Here is a 23103-nt window from a genome sequence, read left to right on the forward strand (position 1 = left end):
CTTTGGCTGGGAGCCACCTGCAGTTGAGCCCTAGAAACGCCTAGAAACGGTAGATGGAAGCCACAAAGACGTAGCACATAGACATCACTGAGCAAATGATGCCATCAGGTCTCTAGTAAGAATTCTTTCCGTCACAAGCTCGACCCCTTTCTGAACTCTCTTCATTGGAGTGCAAAGGACTTAACACATTAGAGAAATTTGTTCTAGTGCTCTGCAGAGACACCACTGTGTCTATCAGTATTCTACTCACCTCCGGAGCTGTGTCAGATGGGTTCCCTTGATTTCCCTAAAGCAGACTTCCCTCTGCGCTGGCTTGAGCTAAGTGTCTAAATGTCATCGCCAGAAAGCAATGAGTCTGCTTCCTTTGCAGCCAGCTGGTTGTTGTTGTTTTTTTTTAAAAAAAGAAAGCAGCAGCAACAGCAGTACTGCGTGTGTGTGTGGGGGGGAGGGGTGTTCTTCTAAGAAGCAACATTTGCTTTCACTTTCAGCAATAAGTATGATATGCTGTTTGCTCATCAGTGGGAGTTTCCTGACCTGCATCAGATCACAGTAGATGATTATTATTCCTGATGATGATGTTGGAAGTTTTTTTTTCTTTCCCATGTTTTTCATCGCATCTTCAGTTTATGAGTAAGACAGGCTCGTGGGTCATCCAGAGGCAAATCAGAGTTAAAGTGATTTTCCTTTGTCAAGGCGACAGCCTTCTGTGGTGTTTTGGGGTTTTTTTTGGGGGGGGGGGGGTAGTGACAGAATCCCAGTCAAGTGCACCCACGATCCACCTGGTGCCGGTTGGCCACATGAAGCTGTTCAATCAAATGTTTACACACACACACACACATAGACACACAAATCACTGGATAACCCCTGTAAGAAATGTGCCAAATCCTAAAATTGAGAAATGGGGTTATAGTAGAATAGATGGAAGGACAAATCCCTTCTATTGCCTCACACACAAAACACAGAGGAATCTGGCATTTGCTGCATCTATTTTTGGGAAAAGGGAAAATAGTAGATAATTCCTAATAGTGATGTTTGCTTTTGTTTCCAATTGTTTTTTTTTTGTTTCTTTTTAACTTTCTTTGACTTGAGTTAGAATGGGGAGTTTTGGAGAAGGATATGGAAGACATCTAAAGGTGATGAACCCATCCTGTTGCAGGGCCTTGATTGGCAGGTGTCTTTCTCACTGGCTGGTAGCCTGCAAAGAGGGAAGACAGCATAGCTTGAAAAATTAACCAATCACTTTGCTCACCCTGCTTCTGTTCACACAAAATCAGGGCAGATGTGGCAAGGCATCAAAACAGAGATACAATGGAAAGCACGGGAGAAAGAGATCCTGCGTAGGGAATGATGAGATAAAAGGGTAAGGCGGCCACAAGTGAATAACAGGCTGGCAAAGGATCTGCTGTAATTAATCAGGTAATAAAAAGAGACAGTGGGATATTTGTACTTTCAGACTTGCAAGTTTCTGTTACTGTACCTTTCAATAGGGTAGCTTGAGCTCATCATGTTACCTGTTTGATCTAGTTGAGAGACTGGCAAGAGGCACAGAATAGAAGATGGCAATAGGGTAGACAACTTTAAAATGGTACCGGTGGTCCTCATTTTCTAACTATTCACAATTACAATGATGAAAAAGTAACTTTGCGGCCGGTCTTCTCATTTACAACTTTCCAGGTTTGTAAAGCAAAGGGAATGCTGAAATAAATCCAACCTGTAAATCCAACCACAATTACTTAGCACCTATTTTGTTTAGGAACTGAATTGCCAGTCCCAACTGTGGTTGATAAATGAGGACTCCCTGTATAATTTTCTACCCGCCCAAGAATAGGTAAAGGGTTGAATAGCACATTAACTCTGCAGAATGGAAAGGCCCATGTGTGTAGCATTTTGTCCAGATTTCTCCAGAACAAAAATATTTTGTATGTATATAAGAGCCAACAAATACTTCTCAGCACGCTAATGAAATTTAAGGCCTAGATATGCTGGGTTGTTTTTTTTTACAAGCAGTCAGATTAGGTTGGTTGGTGATGAATAAAGTTGAATTCTGTTAAAATCTTCCTCAGCAAAATGAGATGAAGAAGATACATTCAGACTGCCTTACTCTTTAAAGATGCTTTAAAGATACTGACCGAGTCAGGATGAAGGGGCAAGAAAATACATGTATTTTATGTTCAGCTCTAGAAGGGAGCAACCAAGGAAAGCTCAAAGGCAGCTCAGAAAAGTCCAATTTTGCAAAAATCACATAACCATTCAATCATGCACTTTCCTTAACAGTCTGTTAAAATCAGCCAGTCAGACCCCACTCTTTGACATTGGGTGAGCAAGCACAGCAGTGCAACCTACTCTGCAGTACTCTTATTGTAATGTAACCAGGGGTGGGTTGCTGAGGGTTCAAGGGATTCAAGTGCACCCTAGTTAAGATCCTGTGCAGTTTGGAGAACTCCCAAATCCCACTCCTGGCTGGCCCCACCTACCCCATCCCTCTCCTCCCAGGAGTCCCCACGCTGTGCGTTTTGGATGCAGGTAAGTGTAGGGTGCGCGCAGAGGCTCAGGGAGGGTGAAAAACAGGCCACCCGGTAGTTCAGGAAGGCTGGAAATGGGCCCGTTTCCAGCTTCCAGAGAGGGTCCAGAGCCCAGGAGGCTGTTTTCTCCCTCCTGGAGGCTTGAGGAAAGCCTCCGGAGCCCGGGGAGGGCAAAAACACTCCCCCATGGTGCAGGAGGCTAACTAGGCCACGCCCACCATTGCCACGCCTACCCAGCAACCGGGCAGAGAACCCCTTACTAAAATTTTTGAAGCCCACCCGAGTTATGTAACTCCAGAGAAGTGGCAAGAATTAGTCCTCCTAAACAGTCACAGCAAGTGCAGAGAGGACGTGACTCAGCTATTCATGGTCCCTTCCCAAGAAAACACAATTGGTAAAAAAAAAAAAAATTCTTTATGGGAAACAGGCCAGGGTAGAAAAGAGAGAACAGAAGTTTTTGAGAGAATTGGAGGGGAGAAAGGAAATACCATAGTAAGGACACGCAAATCTGTGGAGGAATGGAGGAAAAAAAGAATTCCTAGCATTGGAATCACAGCAGGACTGTGAGTAATTGCTTCTCAGGAAGGAAGAAGCATGTTGAGATTAACTTCATTTAAAATATTTATATCTAAAAAATATTTATATACATCCTTCAACCAACTCTGGGTGCATTCCAAACATGCTTTCATCTGAAGAATACAGCACCTTATAAGGAAATAATTTCAGGTAATGGAAGAAAGATAATAGAGAAGCTTCAGTTGTGGGCCTATCAAAACTGAGGAACAACTATTACACATACAGGAAGGCAGACTTAGCAATAGTGATCCTTTAGCTGGCTGGAGAATTCTGGGAGTTGAAGTCCACAAGTCTTAAAGTTGCCAAGTTTGGGGACCTCTGCTTTAGGACTAAGTCAAACCACCCAAAAAGGCATTATTGACTCAGGGTTCCTACAATGGCCAGCTAGGCTTGAAATCAACTACCAGTGAGACTGAGGTGAAACTCTCCTCTTCGTTCTCCTGTTGCCTTTCTTCACAGGATAACTGGTCCTGATGGCCTCTGGGAGGAGGAGGAGGCCATGCCTCCAAAGAGCAGCAGAGGTTCCTCATTCTCCACCACATCTCTTTCTTCCCAGATGGTTAGTCTTCAATACAGGCGTTCCTCGTCTTAACACAGTTCATTTAGTGGCTGTTCAAAGTTACAATGGCATTGGAAAAAAAAATGACTTATTACCATTTTTCACACTTACAACCATTGTAGCATTCCTGTGGTTGCATGATCAAAATTCAGATGCTTGGCAATTGACTCATATTTATGATGGTTGCAGGGTCCCAAGGTCACGTGATCAGCTTTTGTGACCTCGTGACAAGAAAAGTCAATGGGAAACCAAGATTCCATTAACAAGTTAACAACTGCAATTTCACTTAACAACTGCGGCAAAAAAGGTTATAAAATGGGGCAAAACTCACTGAACAAATGTTTCAATTAATAAAATAGCAATAGCATCAGCACTTAAACTTATATACCGCTTCACAGTGCTTTTCAGGCCTCTCTAAGCAGTTTTACATCGTCACCTATTGCCCCCAACAATTTGGGTCCTCATTTTACCCACCTTGGAAGGATGGAAGGCTCAGTCAACCTTGAGCCTGGAGAGATTCGAACAGCCAAATTGCAAGCAGCCAGCAGTCAGCAGAAATAGCCTGCAGTACTGCATTCTAACCACTGCATCACCAAGGCTCTTAACATAAATTGAGGACTATCTTTAACAAGTCTGGTTTGGAATAGTAGGAATTACGATCTCAACATATCTGGAGAATATCTAATGGGGAGTACTAGATAAGCCTTTATCTGCAAGTACAGATAATCCTCGACTTACAACCATCCATTTAGTGAATGTTTGAAGATATAACAGCACTGAAACAGCACTGACTTATGACCGCATTCCACATGACCATTGAAGCATCTCCATGATGATCAACATTCTGACACTTGGCAACTGGCATGTATTAATGATGGTTTTACCATCCCTGGGTCACGTGATTCCATTTTGCAATTTTCTGACAAGCAAAGTCAAAAGGGAAACCAGACTTAACAATTCACTTAAGTGTTACTAACTTAACAACTACAGTGATTCACTTAACAATTGTGGCACTAAAGGTCATGAAATGGGCCAAAACCAACTCAACAACTGTCTTGCTTAGCAACAGAAATTTTAGGCTCAATTATTATTAGTCTTCCAAGAAAAAAACAAGAAAATCCAGTTGCTTCCTGAAAAAGCACCTTTGGGACGATTTAGGCTCAATTGTGATTGTAAATCAAGGACCCCCTATAGTCTATGCAAAACATAATAGAGAAGGAACAACAATTTCCTATCAAATAATTCATATGTTGCATAACCTGGATCAATATTGGTCTTCAAATTCCCCATGCACTTCAATATTTCTTTTTCCTAAGAATTTGATTAATGCTTGGTTAAATTGCAAGGGCACATGGGCTTAGCAGCTCAAAGTGAAACATTCAGCTGAATGATTATGTTGCAAAATTTATTTTGCAACAATCAGAAGGTTTAAGAAGGATTTTTTTTCTCTTAAAAAAAAAGAGTAAATAAGATCAGAATCTCCAAGAACTTAAAAGTGAAAAGTACGCAATGCAGTACTTTTATTGGGATAAGGTAGAAGACAACAATAGCAGGTGGCTTAAGAACATCTTTAAATTGTCCTACTCAACTTGTAAGTATCCTACTCAACTTGTAAGTGTATATAAGTGTCTTTTAAAGAAATAGCTGAGTTTTTCTTTTTTGTTTCCTTTAAAGACTCTGCATGCAGAAATTTAAGCAAATGCAGCAAAAGACGCATTTTAATAAACGCAACAGTGGAGTTCATCTCTGGCGATCTTTTTGCGGTGATTGGCCAACACTTTAATTCACTGTATTTGAGTTTTGGTTTTCACCCAAAATGTAAAACCTGATATGGACAGCATTTATCTACAATGAAATTTTTCTCTCGAAGTCAGTGATCTGCAGCTTTGGATGTTACAGAGGAAAATTGTCACAGCTTCCTCTAAACAATTCTAAGAACTGTACTTTGTTCTCATTGTAGAGGACTTCAAAAAATTCCCTTAATTTCCTCATCTCACTATATATTCCAGGTTTTTTGAGGAAATAAAACAAAAAGCCATTAAGGAAAACATGTGTCAAGGACTTTCCAATACCTTAGGATTAAGATCAAGAGGTAGTTCATGTCTTCTTCAGCTGAGAATGCCTCTAGCAGTTGTACTGGAAAATCAGAAGTTGGACACAATCAAGCACTATTAAGAGATCATTGTTGGCTGTGCTATGCTATACTGGCTGGAGAATTCTGGGAGTTGACGTCCACAAGTTTTAAAGTTGCCAAGTTTGGGGATCCCTGGCCTACACAGTGGAAATAGACATTGTGGCAAAGCATTCGTTCTTCTCTTTACCAATTGCATCTTTGGATCCCTACCTGGTGTCCCTGTTCAAAGACAAAGTCACCTATTAGGATTTTGGAAGCCAGATCTGTAGAACAACCCCAGCCTGGAGATTCGATTGATCCCAACCCTACTGGCTTTCAAGAAATTTGTAAAAAATCTGGCTTTCCCCCCAGGCCCTGGGGCCAGGATGTTGATGGAGCTGTATGTAGCGGCTGGTGAATGAATTAAAGTTTGATTGGGGTCTCAACATATTTAGAACCTGGGTATCACAAAAATCCACTTGGCTTCCTCTGCAGGTGGAGAATGGATGACAATTCTAGCAACTGAATTATACATTATAACTTAGGGAGCTACTAAATGTAAAAGGAATACTAAATGGTTTAAAATATAAACGGATTCAGTGAAGCACGTCCCAATGTGGTTTCCATGGACATGAATACATCCAGCAATCCCACCCCCCGCTTGCTGTTGTCGAGATTCCAGTGATTCCTTATTTCATTTTGGTAAAGATGTGTTTAAATAAAAAGGAATTATAACTATGGGGAGAAGGCATGCTGCAAAGTGTATCATCGCATTTCCCATGCCGCCTTTGTGCAAGAGCATCTGTAGCAAACCCAGATTCCATCCAAAGGTGTTGCAATGTCACAAGGCAAACTGCACCCTTTAGAGACCTGGGTATAAATGCCAGGAGGCTACAGAGGTGCCCGAGCTAATGCCACAGTTTGTGTTTTCTGGTAAATTGGTCTCTTGAGGTTCCAAATTCCCACCATGCTAGCCACTTTGTGCAAGTATCCAAAAGAGCTTCTCATCATTCCAAATCTGGCTCCAGTCTAGGGCTTCCTGCATTAAAGACTAATCCTCAGTGTGTTTACTTAGCATCAAGTCCAACTAAGGGAAATGAGCATTTCTTCCAAATAGGTCCAAACCGTCCAATTTCTCAGAAGACCAAGAGAGAGAGTGCATATTCAAAGGTCTCAGTGAAGGAAAGGAGGAAAAAAACAACCCGTTATTAACATCTGATTTTGAGTGATTAGATATTTTTAACTTTTAACGTTTTAATTTTATGCCCTGTTTTATATTCTGATGTTTCATTGTATACCACCCAGAGTTCCTCTTCAAGGGAGATGGGTGGTTCAAAAATGTGAAAAACAAACGAAGAAATAAAATGTATGAGTTTGTTTTTTCAACACGTACATACCCATTGGCTTGCTTGAGTACAATGCAGCAAGATGAGAGACATATAGATGAGAGATGAGATGAGAGAAAGAGAGTGTGTGTCTGTGTTTGTGTGTATGCACTCCATTCTACTCAATACAACCTGCTCCTCAGGTGACTGAACAAAGGATCATCCCCCTTATGTCCGGAAAGACATAACTGTTACACCATAGGAGTTTTACCTATTTGATGTTTCTCTTCCACAGGAGAGATATTGGCCAATGAAGCTTTATTCATCTTATCTTCATCCACCACAGGTTCCACACTACTATCAAATCAATGGGAAACCAGGCCTCTAGAAGGAATTCCCCTAGTTTTCCTCATTGAGGCCTTTGGCTGTGGAGGACAAACACTTCCCACAATTCATAGTCATTCCAGGTAGAACAGAAACATTTTGCTTTATCTCAACAGGAAAAGGTTTATCAACTGCATTATCTCAACAGGAAATCAAAAGGTTGGCAGTTCCTGCCTGATACAATTCACAAACTGTGTGATTAAAAACCAACAACATTGATTTCCTAACATATCTATATCTGAATTATTAGAAATGAAGTAAACCCAGCCGCGTTCCAGATTTCTGCAGCAAAAAATGCTGCTAATCACTTGCAGGAATTTACTGGTTCAATCAGAAATTGTTAACCACATTCAAATCACATGGTTGTCAGTACTCAATTCTGTGACAATGAAGTCAGCTTGGCATGACATACTGGGGGAAAAGACTTCGGTCATGTGAAAAACCATTTTAAACCTCATCTATTTTGTCTATCACCCTATGTTCCAATTTAGTTTACTCTAAAGCAGATGTGTCCTAGATTCTTAAACCAGATCCCGTACCATTGGCTTACTGTCAGCTGTAGAAGCTAGGTTAAAGGTATCCAAGATAGCATCCATTCTGAGTTTATACTACATGGCCAATCAGAAATTTTGGGTAAAATTGATAGAACTTAAAAGGCCTCTGATCTCACTCCCTCCCCCTTTTAACAGCCCTCTGAACTGCCAATTACCCTCAGAATAAACATACAATTCTAATGTTTAGACCAGTGACTCACTGACTCCATCAAAGAACAAAAGGGAGACACCAGAGTTGGGTTCTACATATATGAGGGTGATCTTCCTTTCTGGATTTCACATGCACCTCAGGATCAAAGCTCAAATCAGAAGCATCCCGAACTGCACATCTGCACAGGAAGGACCCACGTTAAAACCAGCATATACACAAACCACACTCCTGAGCTCCCACCAAGGACCACCACCACCACCCCGGTAAAACCAAGTTTCTGGAACCCAGTTCCTCTTTGTTCAAATCTCTTTCTTCTTGGGAATAAAATGAATCTTTTTCACAGTATGTCTGGATTTCATTTTTGATTTGTTGTTCTGGAAAGTTCTGGACCCTGGTAGAAGTATCATGTTTGACAGCTGTCCAGGAAGTCTGATTCCTAGTCCCAGTTCTGATTCCCAAAGCTCTATTGGCTTACATTCCTTTTAGTAATGTAAGAAGAACTTGTGGATGAATCCTCATGATGTTTTCAGCATTTTGAGATCAGAAACATTTGACAGATATACAGCAGGGGTCCCCAACCACCGGGCCCCAGACCGGTACCGATCAGTGGAACATTTTCTACCAGGGCGCCGGTTTGCTGGGCGCCGCCATCTTGTTTTGATGAGAAAGTGCTTCTGGTGAGCTTTTCCAGTTGGAAAGCGGCGTTTGGGTCCTGAGGGAATCCTCGCGCCTTAGTTTCATCGAAGTGGGGACGGCTTCGAACAAAACTACGGCGCGAGGATTCTTTCAGCACCCAAGGCAAGGCGAGCCGAGCGACCGTCCCGAAGCCCATCGACAAAGGTGCAAAGGAGGAGTTGAAGGTGGCGGGGAGAAGCGGGGGACGGCTGGCTGGCCGGTCGCTCGGCTCTCCTTGCCATGCGTGCTGATGCCGGTACCGGGCCACGGATCATTTTGTGATGCCGGTACCGGGCCGTGGCACAAAAAAGGTTGGGGGCCACTGATATACAGTACTGTATGTAAGGAACACGTGTAAAAGAGGTTTGTATTTGTAGAATGCAATGACAATAAAGGTATTCTATTCTATTCTATAAAAATTGGCAACATGAACCTGCACAGTAATCAGGTTATCATACCTCATTTTGTGAATCAAGTTTTTAAAAAAACTTGCCTGGGGATAAGTACTTTAATTGATGCATAGAATGGAAGCTTTAGATGTGCCTCATTTTCAACCAATCTTATGATTTTCATTTATTTCTAAGAAATTACAATTCTTAAGAAGTTGTATTCTTGAAATAATTTCTCAAGAAGTCAGAGCCCTATTTTTGAAGAAAATTATCCCTTAAAGTATAAACAACTTTCTTGCAATGCTAGACAAAAGAAGAAAGCAAGATCATGACAGTGCAATATTACACTTCTCCTAAAATAACTACGAATTACTGTAGTACTTAACTCGGAACTCAAAACATTACTTCATATACCACATTATGAAGTGAAGTTCAGCCCATCTGACCCTGCGGTCAGGGGGCCCCTGAGGGACCCCTTGCGTCCCTCTCCAATGAGGCTTTGGAGGGGGAGGTTGCAAGCTGGGCTGCTGTGTGCTTGTCTTGCAAACTTGGAGAGGTGCGTGAAGGGAGTGCAAGCCCAGTTGGGATGCCGGGAGAGGAGGAAAGTGAGGAAGAAGAGGAGGAGGAAGAAACAGACATAGCAGAAGGAGCAACGCCGTGCAAGGCCCTGGTGTACTGCTTGCTTGCAGGCCCTGGCCTCACTGTTTGAGAGCAGGAATAAAGCCTTTGAGTGACTCCCGCTGGAGTCGCAGTGCCGGGAGAGGAATAAGACCCGTTGTCTCAGAGAGCCTGCCTGTGTGGAAGTGGGGCATCTACGTGCAAATGGGGTGCTTGAAAATGGAGCAATCTTTGAGTGCAATCCCATTGCTGCGTCTTTGATTTCTTCAGCTCAGATGGAGCCAGAGTAGCTGGGTTTTCCAATCCAGTTACAGTAGTTTTGTCCTAGTTTATACAGGTGTATAGCAAGATCAATAGTACTAAAACTTATATACTGCCCCATGGCGCTTTACAGCTCTCTCTGAGCAGTTTACAATGTCAGTTTATTGTACCCATTAACCTGGGTTCTCATTTTACTGACCACAGAAGGATGGAAGTCTGAGTCAACCATGAGCCTGTCGGGATCAAACTCCAGGCTGTGGGCAGAATAAACCTGCAATACTGCACTCTAACCACTGTGCCACCATTAATTTTAATTCTTTTTAAATGGGGATCAGTCATACTATAATTTGCATTAAAGAAGTCTTGAATCAAATTGGGATGTTTGCTGGTTACCTAAGTTGCTGGTCCACTAAAGTTGGTCAAAGATGGATAATTTTCACAATGCACTGATCTACTTGATAGTTTCACACAATGCTGGTGGTGCTACCCTGTACTTTAGTGTAATGACTAAGAGAGGAAATATGAATATATGAGCAAAGGCAGAATATTTAGCTGAGGCATTGCCAAGCTAACAGTGCATCTAACCGTAACTATATGCAAACTTCAGCTACCCTAATAGGTGCAGAGTGCTGGACTCTAGAAAAGCAATAGCACCACCTGGTGTGCAATAGATGTAAAGCATCTCACAAAAGCCAAACAAAGTTGTCTTGCACATATTATATTTACATAAAATCATAGGATTAAAAAGATGCTTGGGAGTCTTCTTGTCCTACCTTCAAATAATAATCTGTGAGGGGCTGCTAATCAATAGAGACAAGACAAACAGTGGGCAGAGCTGTTTCTCCTCTCCTTGTCTTCCTCCTTACCAATGATAGTTTCCTTGGGCTTTCTGCTTTGACATAATGTCACAGTTTAGGTGACAATCTATAGAGGGAAACCTTGCAGTCTATGTACACCTTTGGAGTCATTGTTACACCCCCAGGCACAAACTTAAATGAAATTAGATATAGTAATAAATGTTGAATGTGGGCCAAATTAAATGACATCAGTGAGGTTTTTACTTAGATGTCAATGTTGCCTGAATTATCCAAAATTGTGAGAATCAAATCTCAGTTTTTATGTTATAATAGATACAATATATATTGTATCTACTAGATATAGTAGATATATTGGTAGATATAGGTAGATATATTGTATCTACCCAATATATTGGGTCTTTCTTGAATCATTTGCTCTTTCAATCAGAAAAATTGTTGTCTTCCAATCCGGGGGGTAAGGTTCTTTTTTGGGCCTGCAATTTAAATTGGCAAAAATAGAGCCAGTCAATTGTAAAACACAGCCAGCCAAACAACTGGACAGAGAGGCCCTTTGCTCGGTTACTCAGGTCCTGGTCATCTTCCGTCTGGACTACTGCAATGCGTTCTACATGGGACTTCCCTAGAAAAGTATCTGGATGCTTCTGCTAGTACAGAATGCAGCCAGGCTAGCAATCTTGGGTGCACGTAACACCTCTACTCTGTGAACTCATTGGTGCTAGTTTGCTTCCAAGTCCAATTCAAGATGTTGGTTATGACCTTTAAAACCTTCCATGGCAAGGGCCAGACTACCTGAGGAATGATCTTCACCCCATTACACTGGCCCATGCCAGGCGGGGAATGTATGCAGCAGTGGTGGGATTCAATTTTTTTTACTACCGGTTCTGTGGGCGTGGCTTGGTGGGCGTGGCAGGGAAGGATACTGTAAAATCTCCAGTCAGAGGTGGTATTTGCCGGTTCTCCGAACTACTCAAAATTTCGCTACTGGTTCTCCAGAACTGGTCAGAACCCCTGGTATGCTGTAGACACCATTAGCCAAATAATTCTGACTGGGAGAAAAAGAGCCTTCTCTGCCATTGCCCCCACCCTGAAGAACAACCGTACCACCACCACAACCCCACTCTCCCAGTTGTTGTAAATGTTTAAAGACTCGGCTCTGCCATCTTGGTTGGGGCTCTGAAACCTCTCCCCGACCTTTTAAATCATGAACTCACATTATTTTATTCCTACATACAAATACATAAATATGTATGTATGTTTTAATGTATATTTGTACACAGTTCAGTCTAACCTCACTGGTCCCGTCCTAATTCTCAGCCCAAACTTTAAGTAGACAGATCTGCTAACACCTAGAAGCAAGCAAAGGTGTAACCAGAAGCTAACGTGGGTTTGTCAAAAACAGATCCCGCTAAACAAATCTTATACCATTCTTTGGCAAAGTGACAATTTAATGGCCCAGCAAAATGCAGTGGACATAGTAGATTCCAGTAAGGCTTTTGACAAAGTAGACCACAACCTACTCCTTGGTTAGCTAAACAACATATGGGATAGACAGTATCACTACCAAATGGATTTGTAAATGGCTGACGAACTGCATTCAATGTGTAGTCCTTAATAGAACTACATCTACACGGAGGGAAGTAAGCTGTAGGGTACCCCCAAGGTTCCATTTCAGGCCACGTACTCTTCAGTATCTTCATAAATGATTTAAATGAGGGAATAGACGGGAAATCAAATTTGTAGGTGACTCTAAACTGGCAGGGATAGTAATACCCCAGAAACAACATCTACTCAAGATCCAGATGGAATCTCAACAGACTTGAACACTGGGCCCTATCCAGCAAAATGAAATGAGATGCAGAAAAAAGTAAGGTTTTATACTTGGTCAAGAAAAAAAACAAATGCACAGGTACAGATTAGGTAAAACCTGGTTCAACAGCAGTATCTGTGAGAGGGATCAGAGAGTCCTATTAGACAATAATTTAAATCTGAGCCAGCAGTATTATTTTGGCAGTAACCAAAACAGCCAATCCAATCCCAGATTGCGTTAACAAAGGGATAAAATCAAGATCACGTGAAGCATTAGTACTGCTTTATAAAGCTTTAGCAAGACTTAGAATACTGCATCCAGCTTTGGCCACCATATTATAAAAAAAGATGTTGAGACTCTGGAAAGAGTGCAGAAAAGATGTTTAGGTGCCTAGAGGCTAAAACATATGAAGAAGGTTGCAGGAATTGGGTATGTGGTGGAAAGAACTAGGAGAGCAGTGTTCCAATATTTGAGGGGCTGCCACAAAGAGGGGATCAACCTATTTTCCAAAGCACTAGAAGGCAAAGCAAGAAAACATGGATGGAAACTAATCAAAGAGAGAACTAATCTAGAACTAAGGAGAAATTTCCTAACAGTGAGAACAATTAACCAGTAGAACAGCTTGCCTTTGGAAATTGTGAGTGCTCCATCACTGAAGACTTCCAAGAAGGCAAGGGTCAGCCACTTGTCTGGGAACGGTACAAGGTCTCCAGCTTGGCAGGGGGCTGGATTAGAAGACCTCCAAGACAAGCACCCTTCCTATTCTGTTAGAGTTTGGCTGCCATTTCAGTTAAAAAAAATTATGGGGCCAAGTGAGGAGACAGAACTAAGTCTTTCACATATTTTTATCTAGAGAACTGCTTCCTCCTCTTGCTACAAGCCTGGCCATGGCCGAAAGTGCCCTCGATACTTTCCCTCAGCTCACTGGTCGGCTTTGGCCATCGCCGCGGGTTTCTCTTCCAGCCCGTTGAAAGAGGGCGGGGCTTCGACCGTAAGGGGGTCGCCGGGCCTTAATTTGGTTTTTGTTTTTAACCTTTCTGTGTGAAGCTGCTGAAGGGAGGATTCTCTCCCTGGCCTTTTTAGCAGTTTAAAACTTGATTTATTTATGTCCCGCCTTTATTATTTGTATAAATAACTTAAGGCAAGGAATTCAGGAGGCAACTGGACTTCCTTGTTTTTTTCTTTGAAGACGTTTCACTTCTCATCCCAGAAGCTTCTTCAGCTCTGACAGGATAGTGGGGAATGGGAGGATTTATATTCCTTCAAAGAAAAAACAAGAAAAGTCCAGTTAGCCTCCTGAAAAAGCACTTTTGGGACAACCATGATTCGGATGACTGAGGATCTCTATGGACCTTAAGGCAACACGCCTTTCTCCTCCTGTTTTCTCCACAGCAACAAACCTGTGAAGTCAAACCTGAGTGCAGTGTTTGTGCCTGTTTTAAGTTTGCAACTTTTGCTTAATTTTCCAATTCTGAGCTCTGAAGCCCCTATCGGCATTCAGCCTATTTAGCTGCAAAGAAGCATCATCTGCTTTTTAAAAACTGTTTTTACGGCCTCGTGGCTACACTCAAGAGCAGGAGTCTCCAAACTTGGCAACTTTAAGGCTTTTGTGGACTTCAACTCCCAGAATTGCCCAGCCAGCATGATTAGCTGAGGAATTATGGGAGTTGAAGTGTAGGAAGTTAGCACCCACCCCTCTCATAGAACATTGATATATCCTAGGAAATATTAAAAAGGCAGAATATTTCTCCTAAAAAGAGTAGAAACTCAGAAGCAGAAACTCACCTTAGAAGTAGAAGCTCACCCCTACCTTTGTTAATGGGTGGGTCATTAAGGCCTGGGCCAGAATACTTTACATAACAAAGATCTCCAGATAAAACTATAGCAATTGCCCAAAGCCCTTTCAGTGCATCCGTTATCCAGCAAAGCTCAACCAAGCCTGGAACTCAGGACAGCCTACAGAGTTGCCCCTGCATGGGAGTCTGACATCCAATCAGAATACAAGCTCCAATTCAAATCCCAACAAAGGTTATAAAACCCAGGCACTCACAGCATTTCAGCCCTTCTTGACCTTCTCTTCTCACCTTGAAGCATGTGGTCATCGTTTTCACTTTGGAGCTTCAAGCCATGTGGTCCTGGTCTATCATTAAACCATCTTTCCAAATAGCCTCCATGTTTCCAGTATCTTTTCCCCCACTTGGAACCGAACCCAGAAGGATAATTCTTCCAACAAAAGTCCAGAAATCTTAAAAGTTGCCAAGTTTGGAGACCCCCCTGTTCAAGTTCGAAAACCCCTGCCCCACCAAAGGCATCCCAGAAGGGACTGGCATTGCAGAGTTGGGTATACCAGTGAGTTTTGCCTTTTCTTTTTTTTAGAAAGGGTGTGTAGAAAAATGCAATTTTATCATCTGATCACCACCCAGCCAGCTACGGAGCCAACAGATGAATCATACACGAATTATAGTCCAATCCAAGGCCAAATGAGCCGGCCTCGATTGGCTCCCCTCTACGATAGCATTTGCAGCCCTTGGTCTGAGATTCTTTACCTCAATTGACTCTCCCCGAGACGGGTGATTCTCCCCCCACTTCCCCGTTAAGTTGCAAATGGTTAGTTATTGAAAAGTGCATGCCGTGGCAAAGGATCCTTCTCTGAGCTGGAATTTCACAGAGCCCACACCCACACCCTGCCTCGCTGGCGATTTTTCCCAACTGCTAGTAAGGCCTTCGCTCTTTTGAACGCCCACACCAACTCCGGGCAATCTGTTCGTCGTGCCAAGTTGGGCACGACTTGTTCCCGGAAGTGTTTTGCACCTAGAGCAACTACTACTAGGCTGTGAGGGAACGAAGGTCACCTGCTGAAAAAGGTAAAACATTGGGAAAAGTTTCGATAGACTTCCGGCAAGGGGTCCAACCTTGGCAACTTTGGACACCCCCGGGGCTAAGGAAAGGCCAAGAAGGGGACGAGAGGAGTTGGGAAGCCTGGTCTCTCTTCGCTGCTTTTGTGCACGGTCGGGGCTTGGCAGAGAGCAGCCGGTGGCGTCTTGCGCCGCGGTGGTTGGCACGGACTGGGCCTCGGGATAGACCCTGCGACTACAACTCCCATCATACTCCCGGCCGGCCCTCCAGAAGGCTTGGGAGCCTCGTCACGCGCTCGGCCTGGGCGGCGCGTGCGTAACCCGCGTGAGTTTGGAGTGTCCGACCTGCGAATTGCGGCGCCCAGGCCGATCCTCTCTCGACCAAGGAACCCTCCGCCGCCCCCCCATTCACCTCTCTCGGCGAGTGTGGTTCGTAAACGACGGGTTGTGATTTTGACGATGTAGGAAATAGCGAGTTACCGTAGCTGGGCTGCCGACGCCTCCACGGCCACTAAGATAGCAAAACCAATTGGATAGTTTTCGGTAGGTTGGATGGTTCCTTTGTATTCTTTGCCCTGGGATTTTTGGCAGCCCGGATCTGATAGCCCTTATCAGAAATTCAGCCTATTGTTGGCAACCATAGTTAAAGGCACAGCAAAACTATCCAGCCACACACTCTAGTTTCTTCAAAAGAGAGGGAGGGAGGGAGGGAGAGCGCGAGAGCATTTTTAGGTGTCAAATGTTTGGGAGATTGTGAACTAGGGTTGCAATGCCTTCTTCTCTCCTTTTAGATCAGAATGGGATTCATCTTTTCAAAGTCTGTCAATGAAAGCCTAAAGAATCAGAAGGAATTCATGCTTATGAATTCTCGACTTCAGGTGGGTTTTTGCATTATAGAAGTGTGTAACAATGGGAAGATTTTAGGAATGCTGCATGGTCCTGTTCTCTCTTCCATTTGAAAAAAAAAAGATTTCTTTTTAGAGATAGGCCAAGTCTTTAAAATACAGTAATAGAAAAATAAAAGATAAAATGAGGTGTCCACGCCTATCCCAGCTCTGTGAAGTTTTCTTTTCCTTGATGGCAAGTTTGACACCTGTGATGTAGACAAATTTTGCCATGCTGTGCAACCATCTAACGCAGGGGACCCCAAATTTGGCAACTTTAAGACCTGTGGACTTCAACTCCCAGAATTCTCCAGCCAGAATAGCACTATACCTAAAAAAGCTGTGATTTATTTCCAAAAGCTGATGGGAAAGGCTCATTTTTCTTGCAAAGCTGGCTGGAGAATTCTGGGAGTTGAAGTCCCACAAGTCTTAAAGTTGCAAATTTGAAAACCCCTTGATCTAACTTCTCCAAAGCCAAACAAGGAAGAGCTGCTGAAGAACCACCTCTTACCTAGAGATGGAGGTGATTGAAAGTGGCAACAAGCCAATTTCAGTATTCCAGTTTCGATATCCCGCAATATTTTTCAGGACATCTCAATGTATCTTTATGTAAAGATATAAGTGGAAAAGTCCATAAAAATAAATCATCAGAATGATGTGATACTTAAAAGTTTTCTGAGGAAATAATATTAAATTTTCTGTTCATAAAATCTAGAAGCTGACTGTTAAAAAATTAAGAACATTGTAATAAATTTGATTGCCACTATAAGTTTTTACTTTTATTTACTGATTCATAACTTAAGAAATAACCAATAACACATGGTGAATCCATGACTATAAAAAGAATCAAGTCTGGTTTTAAGGGCTATACTAAACATACTTTTCACTATATCAAGTATCATCAAATTTGCAGATAGTTCTGTAAATATTTTTAAATAAAAATGTTGCATTCTGACAAGTAGAAGTTGTCATAATATTGAGAGCTTGGCACAATTTTCCTAACTCTTTTGTCTGAAGCTGATGGGAGAGCCTTATTTCTAAGTCATCTAAAACAGTGGCCCCCAACCTTTTTTGTGCCACGGCCCGGTACCGGCATCACAAAATGATCCGCGGCTGGGTACCGGCATCAGCACGCATGACAAGGCAAGCCAAGCCAAGCGACCGGCCAGCCAGCCGTCCCCCGCTTCTCCCCGCCACCTTCAACTCCTCCTTTGTACCTTTGTCGATGGGCTTCGCTTTGGGACGGTTGCTCGGCTCTCCTTGCCTTGGGTGCTGAAAGAATCCTCGCCTTGGGTGCTGAAAGAATCCTTAGTTTTGTTCGAAGCCCCCCCCCCCCTCGATGAAACTAAGGCACGAGGATTCCTTCAGGACCCAAACACCACTTTCCAAACAAAAGCTCACCCGGAAGCACTTTCTTGTCAAACAAGATGGCGGCGCCCAGCAAACCGGCGGCCCGGTAGGAAATGTTCCATGGCCTGGTGGTTGGGGACCCCTGATCTAAAATATGTAAGAGACAAGTATTTATGCAGTAATTTGAATAAGTGCATGATATTTATAACCCAGCAAGTAGTTTAAGATAATAATTCTTTATCCTGAAATTATGAAAATAGGTACCAAATATATAAAGGCTGAAAACATTGTTATTCTGTATTACTGAAATGTATAAGTAAAACCTTTTTTTCTTTTTTACATTCAGCTAGAAAGGCAACTTCTGATGCAAAATCAAATGCGTGAGAGACAGATGGCCATGCAGATTGCGGGCACAAGGGAGTTTCTCAAGTATTTTGGATCATTTTATGGCCTTACAACGGTGGCCCTAACAATTGGGTATGCAGTTATTCCCCCCCGCCCCCCCCGATTTAAATAGCAAATGAGAGATAGATTTTATTGTTTTTACTGTTACATTCTTTCAGTTTTTAAAGGATACATTTAAAATAAAAAATTAACTAATAAATAAATATAGCTGATTGTATATTCCAGTCTAGAGGTGTACATGAAATGAAAAAGGTACTCTGGTCCAGGCACCGACCAGCTATGCATGCTGTATTAAGGATTACAATCACATTAGTGATTATCTCCCATTTCTTTCAAATAACAAATGTATTACATAAGGAAGAGTCCCTCACAATACTGGTTTATAATGTAGTATGGCAGAGTATGCATGCAAACTGTCACTCCAGCTTGGTTTCTCCTGAGCAACCAACTAAGCAACCTGCATTGGATTAATATTATGCCTGAATTGAAATTTTTGATTTATATCTGCAATTGCAATTTCAATTGGAGCCAACCTAGTTCTATTCCTAGTTTAGCAATATTGGTCTATGAAAAGGGGGATAAACGAAGGCTCCTGATCTGAACAACTAGCTCCTGCAGGATTTTGGACATGGTTTGCCCTTGCCGCCTTCTTAGGATTGAGAGAGCAACTATCCAAAATCACTGAACTAGCTTTGTGCCTAAGGCAGGACTAGAATTCACAGTCTCTCAGCTTTTAGCTGCTGCTTTAACCACTACACCATGTTTGCTCTATGATACATTAAAACAACGCTTCCTGATTGCTTTAACCATTTTTCATTTGCTTTTTATTTGCATTTGTTAGGTTTATATCCCACCTTTCCTTCGGGAGTTGAAAGCACTGTACATAGCACTCCAGCCTTCAATTTTGCCCTTTGAGATAGTTTGGTCTGAATGACTGGTCCAAATTCACCAAGGGAGCTGCTATAGCTGAGGATGGACTTGAAGTTGACTATCTGCATTCTTAGGCTAGCATCTTAATCTCAATATCACTCTGGTATATCAAGCAGTATGGGCTAATAAGGTTCTTTGCTTAGAGTAAACCACTGGAATGGGAAGAGAATTTTCTTACCAAGAAGTATCTTGCATTTTGGTGTGGAACACATAATATTAGAACAAATATTTATCATAATTATCTTCAGTTAACATGGCCAGAAACAGATTTACGGTAAATCAGTAAAACAGTAGGACATTGTTCTGCTATAATCTGGTGAACTGAAAAAGCCCTTACAATAATCAATGAATCAAATGTGGGATTTACAGTTGGCACAACAAAATGTAACTCTTCGCATAATTGCTAGCAAAACTATATTGATAGCACATTAAAAGAACTGAATATGTGTGAGATTTGGTTATTCATGTTATTTGCACAATTATATCAAATGAAAATATAAACTAAAAGTTACAGAGCTTTATTGCTGCAAAACATGTTTAATTTCAGCATTAAGTAATCTTAATATTTTGCATTTAAAGCATTTTATCTGGATATTGATATTACTTTTTATTGCCTAGTTATCTAATATATAATTTTTTTTTTCAATACAGAGCAATAAAAAAGAAGAAACCTCAACTCTTTATTCCAGTTATACCTCTGAGCTTTATACTTGCCTTTCAGTACGATAAGGGGTATGGAACTTTACTACAAAGAATGAAATGTAAGTCCTGTAAATTCCTTAAAGGAAGTTAGTTATTATCTCTTACCAAACTGATGCAATATATACATGAATCCATCTGTTTCTTCAGGTGAAGCTGAGAACATAATTGACACAGACTATGCTGCACTAGAAATGCCAAAAGGGCCTATCACTTTTGATGATCTTGAAAAAGCCAGAAGAGCACAAAGCAAATTTTTTATTGAGAAATAAAATAGGTATGTTTATAATCGCATTGCTGACTTAAAACTCTGATACAAGCGTCGTATGTGGGGCTTTTTCTGAAATTTGAAAAGGTCATAGAAGGGTGCTAAAACCAGATCATTTTCCATCCCAAAGAGAGGCATATTTTTATCTATTTTAATTAGGAGCAGGAACAGACCGTTTCTACTGGTGATCATTGAAGCAAATTGTATAAGCTGATCAAATAAAGTGAAATTTTTTAAAAAAGAATTGTCTGTATGTCGCCTGCTTTATTCAATAAAACCATGTAATACAATATGAATTCTATTTTTTTATTATTTTTAAACTATTATGTTTTTATTCTTTGTATTATCTCATCCTTTTGTCGGCTGACTTCGATACCCTTTGTGGGTATCCATCATAATAGATCGTGAAATACATAGTAATGGCAGAGAAGGGAACAGAATAAAGACACTATTACTGAAAAGAAATCCCACCGACAACCTGCATAGTCCTTGTGCACACAGTCAAGTTTTTGTGCAATATTTTCATAGAAGGGTGCAGCTGCTTTCTAAAGTGATGTTTTAAGTTTTCCTTACACACTTTCCAGGGCGCAGGACAAACAGTAATTCAGAAAAAGAACGGAGTGGTTTCTATTGCCCTGATGAGTTGATTTGGAACATAGACCTTTTCATCTTAAAAAAGCAACAACCCTTTTCATCTGAAGGTTTTTTTTACATCAGCACATTGTTCTCTTTAAAAAAAAAAAAAGCACTTCAAGAACGATTAATTGAACTGTTAGGCATTTTGATCCATGAGCATGGAATCACAACCTAATGTGCGTGTGAAACATTTGTAGCTCTGAAGATGGGTTGTAAATGGCCTTTTTTTTAAAAAAAAAGTCCATTGTAACAAAATGGTTGTTAAACAAGTGGTCACTACTTGTATTTGTAGCAGTAGACTGGGAGATTATCTGGGGTGTCTTTGCTTCCACAGGTAGTTTCCAGTTGTTATTATTTGTGGTAAGCCACGAGGAATCACTGTCATTTGCAGTCAGCAGCAGCAGGCCTGGCTATTAGGGGACAGATTCCCACTTTCCATCATTTTTGTCAAAGTGTGTTTTGTCTTGTTTGATCCCGAGGACATGATATATACCTTGGCTCTCTGTCTGAAGCTTTAGGGCAGGGGTGTCCAACCTTGGCAGCTTTGCTGGCTGAGGAATTCTGGGATTTGAAGTCCACAAGTCTTAAAGTTGCCAAGGTTGGACACCCCTGCTTTAGGGCTTAGTGGTGCACTGATTTTCATTTATATCTATGTAATATTTGGATAGGATCTGAATAATTAAATTCCTCATGGTTAGTGATAATTTATTCATTTCTTTCTAGGTACAATATTCACATAGACATGTCCTTGTATATTGGATTTCTTATAAGCCATACAATTATTTGGATTATTTATTTTCCCTAACCTATCCATCATGCAACATTAACTGAGTTGTGGTAAACCATTAATACGTATTAGCTATCCTGAGAAAGTAAGTCACTCAAAGTTTCTATGAATTCTGAGTACATACGATACAGGTAGTTCTCAATTATGACCAGAATTGAGGCCAACATTTCTCTAAGTGAGACATTGTTAAGTGAATTTTGTCCTATTTTATAACCTTTCTTGCCACAGTTGTTAAGTGAATCACTGCAATTAGTAGCAGAGTTGTTAAGTAAGCCTGGCTTCCCCATTGTGATGACCCAGGGTGTGGCACAAAGGCAATACAGTCAAATAATAAGTAAGAGTCCCTTTATTAGCTCCAACTTTGCCCCCAATGTCCTAGTTCCTTCTGGGCTGGAGAAAAACTCCCAGGAGAAGCCTTTGGCTGCAGAAATTCAAGTCCAAAACGTGGTCAAAAAAAATTTATAAGTCCAATCAAGGCAAGATGAGGTGATTAATACAGCAGGGCAAGAGAAGGAATTCCAGACATGAAGGAACAACAGTAAATCAACCTGGTTGGGAGGATTCCAGGAACACAGATAACCACAATCAACACAATCAACAGAATCACAATCACAAGATAAACTCAGCTTGCATCTCTTAAACTCTTCCCAGGTGTACCTAATGAAGGGAATCAGGGCCCTTTCCTCCCCCTTAAGCCATGCAACCCACGTTGCTGTCTTCTCCGTTCCTTCCTGAATGCAGGATGAAGAGGGGGTGGGCCTGGGTGTTCCTCTGAACACCGTCTTCCTTGTTCTACCTTTCTCCTGCTCTGCCCAGCTAGACTTTGCCCTTTCCCAATTTCCTCTACAGCCAACGGAGGTACACTCCACTCCCTGTCAGTTGTTCGTCTTCCTCCTCGGATTCAGACGGGCATGACACCCATAGACTTTGTCAGAAGGTAGCAATCCTGGGACACTAACTGTCATCATTAGGAGTTGCCAAAAATCTGGATTTTAATTATGTGACCATTGGAATGCTGCAATGATTGTAAGTATGAAAAATGGCCATAAGTTGCTGTTTTCAGTAAACTAAGCTCAGAGGCTGCCAAGGACCCCACAGATGTTTGGCAGGTGTTCCAAAAACATAGGGAAAGTTTAACCATGGACATTCAAGAAACTCCTTAAGATAGATGTCAGCATATGGACAGCAGCCATCCCCTGTATAATCTGGTTCTGAAGAAACATGAGCTGTAAAGTGTAAGAATGACATTTGAATTGTATTCGGAAACACTGATAAACGATGGAAAAAAACAAATCTGAACTCCTGCATTCAGATATTGTGACACTACAAGCATCTAGAAAAGGAACATTACTCAGTGCAGTGTTTGGATCACCTTCAGAGGTAATTACATCTCAAGCACAGTAATCCAATTTAGTGGTGATCAAAGACGAAGGCAAAGTGAGCAGATGAAATCACTGCCGATAAAAGTTACAGCTAGAGTAACATTAATGGTGGAATAGAACATTATGATACCCTGTAAATTAAAGCCCCTGGGATT

General features: G+C 41.6%; 2 protein-coding genes and 2 long non-coding RNA genes across 11 annotated transcripts in view; 3 read left to right on the plus strand and 1 right to left on the minus strand.

Moving 5' to 3' along the window:
- Positions 1-15304, minus strand: part of CD274 (CD274 molecule) — a 29419-nt gene extending 14115 nt beyond the window's left edge. The window contains exon 1 of one of the 6 annotated variants that reach the window (XM_087926676.1): positions 14837-15304. In XM_087926676.1, the coding sequence (XP_087782802.1) occupies positions 14837-14846 (10 nt within the window). In that variant the 5' untranslated portion in view covers positions 14847-15304. Of the gene's footprint in view, positions 1-250; positions 446-5729; positions 6011-14836 lie in introns of those variants that run through there. The other 5 variants (XM_087926678.1, XM_026703740.2, XM_026703738.2 and 2 more) reach the window with 5 other exon arrangements.
- On the plus strand, positions 5115-5400 carry LOC148127286 (uncharacterized). Its single transcript, XR_015742168.1, has 2 exons — positions 5115-5248; positions 5332-5400. It is a non-coding gene; the product is annotated as an uncharacterized LOC148127286 (long non-coding RNA).
- A 173-nt stretch (positions 15305-15477) lies between the features above and the next one.
- Positions 15478-20387, plus strand: PLGRKT (plasminogen receptor with a C-terminal lysine). 3 transcript variants are annotated; one of them, XM_026703745.2, is made up of 5 exons: positions 15478-15616; positions 16399-16485; positions 18188-18318; positions 19828-19937; positions 20026-20387. In XM_026703745.2, the coding sequence occupies exons 2-5, from the start codon at positions 16405-16407 to the stop codon at positions 20145-20147; spliced, it is 444 nt and encodes a 147-aa protein (XP_026559530.1). In that variant the 5' UTR covers positions 15478-15616; positions 16399-16404; the 3' UTR covers positions 20148-20387. The 3 variants fall into 3 exon arrangements, with proteins under 3 accessions (XP_026559530.1, XP_026559529.1, XP_087782805.1); XM_026703744.2 differs by lacking the exon at positions 15478-15616 and adding an exon at positions 15935-16150; XM_087926679.1 differs by lacking the exon at positions 15478-15616 and adding an exon at positions 15935-16036.
- A 783-nt stretch (positions 20388-21170) lies between these two features.
- LOC148127287 (uncharacterized) lies at positions 21171-21478 on the plus strand. Its single transcript, XR_015742167.1, has 2 exons — positions 21171-21304; positions 21405-21478. It is a non-coding gene; the product is annotated as an uncharacterized LOC148127287 (long non-coding RNA).
- Positions 21479-23103: the final 1625 nt, after the last annotated feature.

This window comes from Pseudonaja textilis, chromosome 2 (assembly GCF_049901715.1).
Source record: "Pseudonaja textilis isolate UNSWEBS1 chromosome 2, rPseTex1.2, whole genome shotgun sequence".
Taxonomy (NCBI): domain Eukaryota; kingdom Metazoa; phylum Chordata; class Lepidosauria; order Squamata; family Elapidae; genus Pseudonaja; species Pseudonaja textilis.